Below are 12,992 nucleotides of genomic sequence, written 5' to 3' on the forward strand. Positions count from 1 at the left end.
TCGACTGCTTTCGCGAAACTGATTTATTACTGGGTCATATTTTTGTCCTTCGTCGCTGATGGCAAGCACGCTAGTGTGAATTATGTTCTCCCCGACATGTAACCGGCAGAGCTCGATTTTTCTGGCCTCGGTGCACCGTTCCGGTGTTTGTGACTCTGAATAATGTCATTTTGCAATTTGAGTAGGTAGTTCACCAGCCTGAGACATCGGTTAACCTTCTGGATAGATTCATACTTCATTTACGTTCCCATAATCACACCACACTATTTGGAATAGGAAAATGGAGCCTATCACAGATGATTTCTTCCCGAATCAGCTGTTTTGTTGCTGCTGACCAGGTTGTTACTGAACCTTTTGCTCCTGGCTACCGGAGTGTAATACTGTGCTCTAGTTAGCCGTCGCAAGTGAATTCAGCTGTAGACTAACTGAACATCTGAATTATGACCAACATGTTCAACTCCCGGTGGTCCTTCTTCTTTACTCCTCACCAACGCACTGGCAACACTGAGAAACTGAGGAGAAAAGATTCACAAAAGCCTTCAAATCTTTTTCCTGTACAGGACACTAAGCAAACAGCACAAGCGCCTTCAAAGGTTACTTGTCCCGTTTCGGACGAAATAACCGTTGTTTTAAGGAGTCGCATGGTGTTTTGACTGATCCGTTTTGAATCTGACATGGGTTCGGACAAAAATGGGATACAGAATGCTTGGTGTTACTAGGAAAAGCAAGCTTCACCCAGTTCCACGCTGATTGTGGTTGACGTGTCTATCGTCAGCTGAATGTCCCTCAGTGGTAGAAGACTTGGTCGGCTGTCGACGAAGGCCACGGTCGCTCCTTCGGCGCTCTGAAGGAGAAGGCAAATGAGTGGAGCATCAAGCGACGGATCGCTCAACAAAGGAAAATGACGGTTAACTTCAACAGTCGAAAACGAGCATATGTGAAGCCGTGTCCGTCAATCCGACTGGCTTATAAGTAATGAGGATAGACGTTTTCAGAGGAATCCCTTTTGGCACATTTCACACCATTTAAGACCAGTTGCTTGTGGTTAGATGCGATCTCTCACTAAGTCACTTAGACTGGCTTAACAGAAGTGACAGGCAAAACGAAGACATGACAGCACTGCTCATGGTTCAAAAGATTGTCTCCAGGCTCCATTGACGGGAATATGGTCCATCCATCCACCCGGTTCCGAGCAGTTTCAGGCTGTAGGACTGAAACTATACTACTAGGACCTTATTTGAGTGCCTTACGACTGACAAGCTGCGTTTGTGCATTATTCTGTATCCAAAAGGAACATTATTCGGTAGCGTTAACTTGTTGTTTGATTGGAGATATAGCCCGAGACGAAAAGGTGAATTTGCTTGTTAAGGTACCTCTTGTCTTATACCTACGCGTTATGCTGTAGCCGTAAAACGTTCTATTACTGGATAGTCTTGTGTCCCTTTGCGGCATTCACGTCGCTTGAAGCTGAATCGCGGAATTATCCCTATCAAAGAATTAAAAAAATCATGCGGAGGAGTACTTTTTTCATAGTGCAAAAAGTTGTCAACTATCAATGGCGATTGTCTGAAGGCATGTAAGGGGGAAGAATTCGGTAACCATGTTTATTTTGCTGTGACTTTTAGCTACCTTTTACCGTGATTTATGAAGAATAGCATTTAAATGCCTAGCTTGTCATTCACTTGAAAATGCTTGATATCATCGGGAGAATGTAAATGCAGTGACCGACGAAAGAGATGACGTCAACAAGCCGTGAAGAGCCCAAAAGCGAGGACAACGATGATAATGCTGTTAACGCTAGCTTCACTTCTGTCCATTATGACAAGTCGAACTTCATTTGGTAACCAAATAAGATTGCATAACATACAGGACCTAAAGTTTAGGGTTTCAAAATCTGCGTGCAAGCTACGGTATGGTGGGAGAGGCGCGGAAATTTGTCCAAAGACGCAGACAATCACTACAGATGACCTGACTTAGAAAAAAGTCAGAAGATGACTCATCAACATACAGGTTGTGTTGTGATTTCGAGCAACGACCTTGAAATTCGGGTCACTCAGTAGGTCGACGAACGGTGCCAGGAAAACATCGTTTCTAACTGATGAGATTGAGAGAGGCCAATTTTTTGCGGAAGATGTTCCGTGAATCGTTCAATATTTACATCAAGCCAAGCGGTGACACAAAGGTGGGCATATTGACCAAGATCTACTTGGTCTTCACATGTGAAGGTTGATGAGTCACCGGATCGGTCAGTTTAGTAAAAACGGAGCATGTCACGTAGACAAATAAAACCTATCAGTCATGGAAAGACTGGTAAAATATGTATCGAGTGTTGTTCATGGGCAGGGGAGAGTCATTACTGTGACAGGATAAAACTAATGGTAAATAAAGGTATAACTGGTGCTGGTATTACGCTTAGCGCACCTACTAAATCGGCTTTGGTTAATGAATCCTAGTTGTTTCTAAACCTGTGCCATGAGTCTCGAAGGCGGCTTCAGGCTTTCATTGTCATCGTTACTAGAGATACCAGCCGAAAATGAGTGGAAGACGAGCTGTATTTCCAACCAGATGAACTTGTTGGTACCCATATTGTAGTGTAGGCTCGTGATGTGAAAGTTCAAACTGGTACACTGGCAGTCGAATATCGGGCATCCACTGCAGTGACACTGCGAAACGTGTACCAAAGCTCATTGCAGACAATGACATGCTACTCTCCTGTGTCAATTTTCAACACTTCTCGCCATGGTGTCGTGAACGAACCAAGCCAGCTTGTCTACCTTTATTAATCAAGACTAAACTCCGAAGGCGTGGAAGTTGCGCTTGCCGCTAAGAATTCTCGGAGGTGTTCCCAACGAATTCAGACTTCAGAACTTAAAACATTGAATGTGACAGAGTCAATCTGGCAGCCATCTTACTAGCGCTCATCAGCAGTTAATACAAGGTTGCTCCATCAACCTCCGTTCAGCGCATACAGTCATCAATACAGGTTCATCAACTTCTCATGAGGTCACCAAAGGGCAGTCAGCCCTAAAACTACGAACCCCCCGGGCTTGAACCAGCTCTGGCTTTCATTTTTCAAGGATGGCCCGGTGGTGACTGCACACCTTACCACCTTGTTTGGATCTAATTGAACCCCTAGAAGGACGCATGCTAGTCGGGACACTGGCCAACCTTCACATTTACGGAAAATGGTTGTAATGACTGTATGACCGTATGAGCTCGATGAACGCTCTTAAATTGCTGACCGCAATCGCTTCACGTATCATTAGTGTGAACACTATTCATGAATGACGAGGTGATTCTTTTGCAAAGTGTATGGATTGCATATCCAACTGGAATCAAATGCTGGAACTGCGCCGCACAGGGAAGGCCGACGGTGTTAGTATTTGTGGATGTCAAATGTGTTTTCGACGCATTTCACAGGGCTACCTAAGACTAAGGCTGTCTCGGGCTGTCTCCGTCAACATGAAAACGTCGCAGTCGCATAACATGGAGCGCGCACGTCTTTCGGCGAGGTTTTCTTGCCTTTTCATCTGTGTGGGAGGGTTCGAGAAAGTTCATCGAGCCTTCCACTTTTATTCAGTTTCCTTATAGACTTCTTAAAAAGGATTTCTGCCAACTCAGCATATCTTGGCGTTATTTCCTGGAGCTCCACTTAGATAGCATGAAATATTAGGACGATGTGACGTGATGGCCATGGTGGGGCTCAAATTGCATCACACCAGTCGATTCGAACTATGCTACCCGCAAAATCGTGAGCTTATGGTTCACAACTGATCAGTTTGTACACCCATCTTTACACTCGATAGAGCCGTGTTCGCATCGAGAAAGATGGAACTGCTTTAGCACGGCTATTGTGACGAAATAATTATTCGTGTTGCTGAAGCTAGAGACGAACTTGTCACTCTCCATCGTCTTTGGCGAGGCACGACTCTAGAATGCTCATACGGTGCATCTGTTCGTGCTGTGATATGCTGATGTGAGATTCTTTGGGTTGAAGACTTCAGTAGACTGGTTTCTTTCGGTCATCGTTACCTGTGAATCGTCGCTCGTCTGATGGGAATAGCGAATAATGTTCGTCTTTGAATATGGGGATTAAAATACGCCCATAAGCTAGCTGATTTGTGATTTCCTCAGCTGGACCTTATTTCTAAGCCCTGTATTTGGTTGAATAAACCAAACGGGATTCGAAAGGATGACCTAGCGCAAATGAACAAAGGCCAACACTGTTTGGTTGGTTTTTGTTGGGTCATCTAAATCCCCCAGTTCAGAGCACAAGAGATGACTGTGCTGGATCGAAGGCGTTTTCAGAAGTGGCACAGAATCGACATGAGTGGTATTGTCGTTGATTTTATAAAAATGAATCCAGATAACTTTTTACATGCTTTAGTCACTTCTTCCCCACCATTTATCTTAACACACGTGTCTATTACATTGTATTAGGCTTATGTAACCGGATAACGCAATGCCGACCAGGTCAAATGCTGCATACTACCGTTTGTGAGGGCTTACGCTACTGTGGACCAATACGTTGTTTTTTCTTCAACCGCAGTTCACTCTATCTTCTATCAGCCTGCACCTGACGTTCAACCTAAAACGCTACTCTTTTAACCACGTTGTTGTGAAGTGACGTGCTGTAGGGATTTCTGATACATGGGCAGCACACTATTCACGCAACGCTTGACAGCGAAATGAATAAACGAGTTGCAAGGGCCAGCACGGCATTTAGTCCCCTTGGGAAATGCGTTTGGGGCAGTCGTCAGTTGCGAACGGATTACAATGCGTTGAGGTATTGTGCAATCTTTGCTGTACGACAGTGAAAACTGGATGTTCTACAGACTTAAAGTATGTACGCAAAGTCCTTTGGATCAGATAGACTGACCGAGCACCGAATCCGTTCGGGCAACGGAACCTTGGACTAGAACGCAGTCTGATGCGTAATCAGCTCCGAAATCTGTCCTTGGAATTGCAAGAAATAGCGGCTGATTGATCTGAGTGGCTTTTCAGCTGTTAGTCTCTTTCCAGTCCGTGTGATTTAAGGGTTGAAGGTGTGACTACCTCAGGATGCACTAGTTTTCCCCCTTTGTCTTCTCTTGTTTCCACTTTAAGGATTTAAGTATAGTTAAATAGCGTTCCATTCATTATGTGCTCGGTCCCCAAAAGTAAATATCACTCTCTGTACCATTTTGTCTATCTATGTGTCTGCAGTAAGATACGAACCATATCCTGTCTGAGTCGACTGCTTTCGCGAAACTGATTTATTACTGGGTCATATTTTTGTCCTTCGTCGCTGATGGCAAGCACGCTAGTGTGAATTATGTTCTCCCCGACATGTAACCGGCAGAGCTCGATTTTTCTGGCCTCGGTGCACCGTTCCGGTGTTTGTGACTCTGAATAATGTCATTTTGCAATTTGAGTAGGTAGTTCACCAGCCTGAGACATCGGTTAACCTTCTGGATAGATTCATACTTCATTTACGTTCCCATAATCACACTACACTATTTGGAATAGGAAAATGGAGCCTATCACAGATGATTTCTTCCCGAATCAGCTGTTTTGTTGCTGCTGACCAGGTTGTTACTGAACCTTTTGCTCCTGGCTACCGGAGTGTAATACTGTGCTCTAGTTAGCCGTCGCAAGTGAATTCAGCTGTAGACTAACTGAACATCTGAATTATGACCAACATGTTCAACTCCCGGTGGTCCTTCTTCTTTACTCCTCACCAACGCACTGGCAACACTGAGAAACTGAGGAGAAAAGATTCACAAAAGCCTTCAAATCTTTTTCCTGTACAGGACACTAAGCAAACAGCACAAGCGCCTTCAAAGGTTACTTGTCCCGTTTCGGACGAAATAACCGTTGTTTTAAGGAGTCGCATGGTGTTTTGACTGATCCGTTTTGAATCTGACATGGGTTCGGACAAAAATGGGATACAGAATGCTTGGTGTTACTAGGAAAAGCAAGCTTCACCCAGTTCCACGCTGATTGTGGTTGACGTGTCTATCGTCAGCTGAATGTCCCTCAGTGGTAGAAGACTTGGTCGGCTGTCGACGAAGGCCACGGTCGCTCCTTCGGCGCTCTGAAGGAGAAGGCAAATGAGTGGAGCATCAAGCGACGGATCGCTCAACAAAGGAAAATGACGGTTAACTTCAACAGTCGAAAACGAGCATATGTGAAGCCGTGTCCGTCAATCCGACTGGCTTATAAGTAATGAGGATAGACGTTTTCAGAGGAATCCCTTTTGGCACATTTCACACCATTTAAGACCAGTTGCTTGTGGTTAGATGCGATCTCTCACTAAGTCACTTAGACTGGCTTAACAGAAGTGACAGGCAAAACGAAGACATGACAGCACTGCTCATGGTTCAAAAGATTGTCTCCAGGCTCCATTGACGGAAATATGGTCCATCCATCCACCCGGTTCCGAGCAGTTTCAGGCTGTAGGACTGAAACTATACTACTAGGACCTTATTTGAGTGCCTTACGACTGACAAGCTGCGTTTGTGCATTATTCTGTATCCAAAAGGAACATTATTCGGTAGCGTTAACTTGTTGTTTGATTGGAGATATAGCCCGAGACGAAAAGGTGAATTTGCTTGTTAAGGTACCTCTTGTCTTATACCTACGCGTTATGCTGTAAGCGTAAAACGTTCTATTACTGGATAGTCTTGTGTCCCTTTGCGGCATTCACGTCGCTTGAAGCTGAATCGCGGAATTATCCCTATCAAAGAATTAAAAAAATCATGCGGAGGAGTACCTTTTTCATAGTGCAAAAAGTTGTCAACTATCAATGGCGATTGTCTGAAGGCATGTAAGGGGGAAGAATTCGGTAACCATGTTTATTTTGCTGTGACTTTTAGCTACCTTTTACCGTGATTTATGTAGAATAGCATTTAAATGCCTAGCTTGTCATTCACTTGAAAATGCTTGATATCATCGGGAGAATGTAAATGCAGTGACCGACGAAAGAGATGACGTCAACAAGCCGTGAAGAGCCCAAAAGCGAGGACAACGATGATAATGCTGTTAACGCTTGCTTCACTTCTGTCCATTATGACAGGTCGAACTTCATTTGGCAACCAAATAAGATTGCCTAACATACAGGACTTAAAGTTTAGGGTCTCAAAATCTCTGTGCAAGCTACAGTATGGTGGGAGAGGCGCGGAAATTTGTCCAAAGACGCAGACAATCACTACAGATGACCTGACTTAGAAAAAAGTCAGAAGATGAGCTTAGTTAGTCTGCCTGGTGCATTTTTTCAGCTCCTTAATACTGCATTACTTCAACTCTATTGAAATGTGTTCATAAAGTTTCGTTCAGTTATAGAAGACTAGGACCAGTACAGTCAACGAGTTTTTTCAGCTCCTTAATACTGTATTACTTCACCCCTATTGGAATGTGTTCATAAAGTTTTGTTCAGTTATAGAAAACTAGGACCAATACAGTCAACGGGAAGGGAGTTACGTAAGTAGACGTGCTGGTTTTATCCCCACCTGTAAGGGGTAATCATTCGAACGCTCGATCTGGTCGCATACTATAAGCAATTTTGATCATATTCCACAAACATTCAAACGGGCCAAACTGCTTACCAATCCACAGGTGTTTTGTGTTATGGAAACTCTGCGCTTTCGCGCGGAAGGAGACAAAAGCGTATCGTCGTCTGCCAGCAACTGAACCAGTTGAGGAGGAGCTGAGGTTGTCTCGTTTCCTTGTAATGACTGTTCCTCCTGTTTCATGCATCGCAAGATTATTTGTTGTGTGGCCTTGTCGCTCAATAGCTTCAAGAAGTTCAGTTGTTCTGAATCAATGGCATAATCAAACTGCGCACAAAGAAAAAATGGGATGAAAGCACAGTGCTTCATTTAATCTGAATAATCTTTGTACGTTACCCATAGGTCGTGAAAAGATTTCGATAACAATCACACTGTACCAGTGCAGAACTTTTCTCTATTATTTTGCGGCTCGAATTTCGCGCCCCCGGTCAGTCGCGGATTTTTGTGTGTATCATAATTTTCTCGAGAATTTCGTTATCTGCGAACCTGTAGTGAGTAGGTTTTATGGATTTTTGTGTTGAACCAGGGTGACATATAGACGGCAATTCAAGTGAGCCAAACAGATCAATACACGGTCTCAGCGCGGTACACGTCCTGTTTACACAAGGAACAAAAACATGTAACATTGTTTATGAAAGCACGGATGGCGACGTGCCTGATCACCAGGCACCTTTCCGAGAGCTGTGAGTACTGCGCTTTGCTGTGCAGTGCAGACCAAGCTTTCGTTTCATGTTCACCATACGGTATTGTACAGTTAGTTCGTTACCATCCTCACTTTTTCGGCCTTTTTAGGTGGCTATATTTTGCGCTGCAATATGCATGAGCGTAGGTATTGAGTTTCCACGGGCCATTTTGTTTGCGCGTTTGGTAGTGTCTGGAATGTAATCAGAGTATGAGCAGGTAATAGTGACTTGAACTGTGGAAAAAGCATTAGGTGAGAGTGGTGTGCTTGTATCAGGCAGGGGTTTGGGAAAGTAAAGAGAGGAACACGGATATCTAAACTGGTTGCGTAGACCCCTAATACCTAAGCATAATTAGATACTATAATCCAAATTAGCGGATCAACGTTTACTAATTTGCAAAGGGACAGGCCGACAGGTTGCTCAGTTTACCATAACTAGTTTCCGTTCGTGGATGAATGAACTTGAAGTTCACTGAGCTTTCATACTCCGACTATTACCGAAAAATCGATATAACCTTGCAGAGCGTAGCGTTACCCCAGCGAACAGCTGTGGTTGCCAGTTCTGAATTGTTATCACTGTTAGCAAATAGGTGTAAAGTGGATTCGAGCAGGATGTCAAGCAGAACCACAAGGAGTTCAGGTGTTGTTAGTACGGTCCGCCTTTCCAGGATTGGGTACTCGTGACCCTTCGACTCTTGGTTGGAGACATTACGAGAAGTAGCGGCAGATAGATGTCGGTGAAATTCGTGCTCTCAGTTTCTTTCCAGATTGTCTAGCAGATTGCTTGGAGGTTTAGACAACCCAGAATGCTTGAGACGGGCCAGCACCATGTCCCACTTCCATTCACTCTTTTACCTTCCTTTCGCTTTTAAGGCTTTATGTATAATCAACAAAACCTTGTGGTTTTACGACAGTCAAACACCAGTGTTAGCACTGATTTCGCTGTCTCCGATTGATCTTATTATTACTGCTCCCACTAACATTCTGCCAGTGCATGGTAACAAGTAGCAAGTTTCGTAACATCGCTGGACGGAAGCAGGATGTCTTGAGAATGTTCGAGAAAATCAGTCCTGGCTGTCCATTAATGGATAGCCATTTGAAGGGTTAGAGAGAAACGTTAGGTATTCACAGGATGCAAGTTTTTGCCCACACTTATCATCTACTGTCTGTGAATGCACACCTCTGCGACACACGGTCTCATAAGTATAGGTCGTTTTGCCTTTTTTCTACACTTCGTAGATTGGTCTTGTTATTCTGTTTTTAATTAGATAAATGGAATACCCCAGACTTTAGGTCTTTGGGAAATTTTGTAAACATACCTCACCAAAGTTGTTGATATGTTGAAGCCATATCCTCTTCTCGTTCGGCGTTGCTGTTGACCATTCTTTTGACTCAAATCTACTTTTCTTGCTGCTGATACATGTCTCTTTGTTGCGTGATCGGCAAATTGCCTTTGTTGGTTCATTAAGAGGGTTACCGCTAGGATTGATCCAGTATTGCCCTGAAAATAAAGAAGAAACACTTGTATATGCCGTTTATGATGACTAGTCGTTATGTTCCAATCTTGATATGATGAGTTTAGAGAAAATAGGATGGTGGAAGGAAACCATCACAGCCACTTGGACAGTAAATTCCTTCACATACGCGTCAATCTTCGGACTGGGTTTCTGGAATGCCTTCAGATGCCAAAAACCATTTGGCATTCACCGAAGGAAAAACAATCCCCCTATCAGGAAATCCATACCAAGGTACATTAAAGGTAACGATTGATCGTCGGAAGAGTGGTCCGTTGCATCAGAAGAACAAAGAGGTCCACAAGACGTGACCAACAAGCTCATTGCCAGTTAGGTGTGAAAAACCTATGTGAATGAGATGTGGTTAGACGGCAATCACGACCCTGCTAATCCACCACTCATCGCATAAATTGTCGTACCATCACGCAAGTCATTGTTATTTTGCCTCACTGTTCCACAGTTGCTGTTTTTTGCACCGCATCTTTTGCTACCGGAACGCTACAGTGCTTAATGGTATGGAATCGGTACCGTGCATGTGTAGCATGGCTGTGTGAACAAGTGTACAGTTGCAAACAGCCATCTAATTCAGCGGCCATAAAGGTCACATGGTCAGCATGGCCGCCAGCATGAAGAGCATCCTGCGTCCCTATTTCTATAACTGCTTAGGGGATGATGTTCAACTATTCACTTACGTCTACTTTCTTGGGTTAATCGTTCATTCAGGTGATCGGTAAATAACGACACTTTGAGGTGTGCTGTTTGAATAGTCGAACTTGTTGACAAGATGGAAAATTTGGGTACCGTTTTGCGGAATGTAGGAGTCCGCTATCGCCAGGGTTTAGCCTACTGAAAGATGAATGCGCTCTGGAGGTTGGGGTGCAAGTCCGCCCTCAAATGGACAAATTCACATGCACCATACATTCACCATGAACTAAACCAGTGTGTCCTAAAACGGGTGATGAATGACAATAACATGGAATAAAGGTAAGTCTACAGGTGCGAGGGCTTGTGGCTTTAGTTACGGGACCGGAAATAGCAATATGACTGCTGTGACGGGGGATCTAATCAATGGCGAGGTCCATGGGTTGTCTCCGGGGGTATCACCGTTAGGCTACGCCATAAAAGGCTAATTTCAATCTGATCAGAAATGCGTATTTTAAGTTGTGAACCGGTGGTCTTCTCGCACGAAATATGAATACGATAGTGTTGTTGGTGTTCCAGGAGATTTCTCCCAATGTTTAGCACACACCGATTTCGCTAAGCATCAGGTCAGTTGTTCATACGTGCTTTATTGGGGTTCGTGGGTCGCTTATAGCATTTCGCGAAGTCATCGAAGAAAGTTATGAAGCAATAGCAATTTTTGTCACACGACAAAATTGTGGAACTCGGAGCACTTTTACCGTAAAAGATGACCTCTGTTTTCGGTATCTTCGCCAACTACAGTCAGTCATACTGAAGAGATTTTATTCGGAAATCTTGCAGATGAAAACGCGGTTGAATATGTACCCCCAGAGTTTCTGCTTCCGTGGGGAACCTTTTTTGATCAATTAAATACATCAAAATGAACAGTGAAATGAGTCAGGTCTCCTGTGTCATGGTGTTTAGAGAGAGATTCTGGGTCAATGTGTGTAGGTCTGTGTCGTAGATGCTACGGCTGGTAGGCTACAAAACTATCGATGGGCGGATATGTGGATATGAACTGTCATCTGAGTTCACGTGTTGGTGGTCACTTAGGAATTGGGATTGTGTCCGATGACTGCTTATTTATTCGTGTGGTCAGACAAATACTTATGAAATGGAATGCCGGTCCCAACTCTGCGACTGATACAGGTCAGACGCGTCTCACTGTCTAAGGCTGTGGCATGCAGACGTTCTGGGTATGATCTGAAGCCCAAACGGCCAATGTGTGCACCAGCGAAGGCATTTTGCTGCTTCCGCTGAGGTGCGTGCAGGACTTTGGTAGAACCGCGCTTGAACTTTTTTCTTTCTTTTGGGTCTGGCATACCGTTTGTGCTCCAAATATCTATGTGTCCAATATTTCCTGGCTGGAGACTGCAGCGAATTCCGCGCACACAATTCACGCGGGGTTGTAAAGCGAGAGGATTTTTTGCTGTTAGAAAGCAAATTGTCGATTCGAAAACGTCTATTTATTAGAATTTTACAGCATATAGGATGACACAAGAGGTACTAGTCCTATACATCATACTAACTGAAGCCACAGGTTGACCCGTTCGCTGCCTTGGTATATGTTGTCTGATGAGGGTTTTATGCTCAGTGCTCTTATAGTTCATTGCTCACTGTCGATTCCTTTCTCTTCTTTGAAGTCGTCTGAGTAAAGTCTTTTTTATTCTGTCCACAAGTGAGGCAGTAACTGGGAATAATTTACGCAGCTGGGTTTATGAACGTGATATTACAGGTATCTATCTTGGTATGTGGGTCTTTGATATCTGAATGATTAACATTTACCGATGGTTTGCAGTTTTATGAGTTACTTCTCCGTTCAATTTCAGTCTTCATTATGACTTTGATGCTGTTAGATTGTTCGTTGAGGCGGGTTGAAGGTGCTTCATGAATAGGTTCTGTTAGATTCACAGGAGTTTGACGTTCATGGGTGGAGCAGCAAAAACTAAATTATGGTGTACTACTCAACTGGAGCTATTCAGGGTAGTCCTCTGGAACGCTTTGATAGCCTCAACGTTTTGGATCCAATTTATGGATGATGGAGTTTCACTCAAGACATCTTTGTCTTGTTGGCTTTAAACACAAGAGAAAAAACCCTATGAAATGATTCCGGTATCACCATAATTAGCGTGTGATTTGACTGCTCCGAGAATAAAATAAGATGCGGAGTTCGGTAACCAAAGGAACTACCAAAACGACTCATTCGGGCTTAAACTGGTATTGAAAATGGACATGGCATTGTTCGAAACAGATCATGGAATGAATAGACAACTGTGTTTGGAATTCTGAAGGACTTGCATTCTTCACATCTGACTATACGAAACACTGTAAGTTGTTCGTGGTTAACTTCGTGGGTACATCTAACATGGTCCCAAGTGGGTTTGTTATGTTTTCTGCTGGATTGGGCACCTAGTTTATTTGGGCTGAAATTTACTACTTATGAGGGACCATGAATGGGAACCCATACTTACGTAATGTAAAACGGAGGTCAGACGCCTGTGTGGTCCACCATAAATAGAGACATCTTCACCTGATAAACCAGTCACCAAGGCCTATGATCACCAC

At 43.8% G+C, this 12,992-nt stretch overlaps 1 protein-coding gene across 1 annotated transcript in view; it reads right to left on the reverse strand.

Annotated features, from left to right (window-relative positions):
- Positions 1-530: 530 nt before the first annotated feature.
- The window catches only part of T265_00078 (hypothetical protein), a gene marked incomplete at both ends in the record, with an annotated part of 42,885 nt that continues 30,423 nt past the window's right edge, over positions 531-12,992 (reverse strand). Inside the window, 2 exons of the mRNA XM_009163735.1 lie at positions 531-844; positions 7,587-7,817. Coding sequence (XP_009161999.1) covers positions 716-844; positions 7,587-7,817 — 360 coding nt within the window. The remainder of the gene's footprint in view (positions 845-7,586; positions 7,818-12,992) is intronic.

This window comes from Opisthorchis viverrini, assembly GCF_000715545.1.
Source record: "Opisthorchis viverrini unplaced genomic scaffold opera_v5_1, whole genome shotgun sequence".
Taxonomy (NCBI): Eukaryota; Metazoa; Platyhelminthes; class Trematoda; order Opisthorchiida; family Opisthorchiidae; genus Opisthorchis; species Opisthorchis viverrini.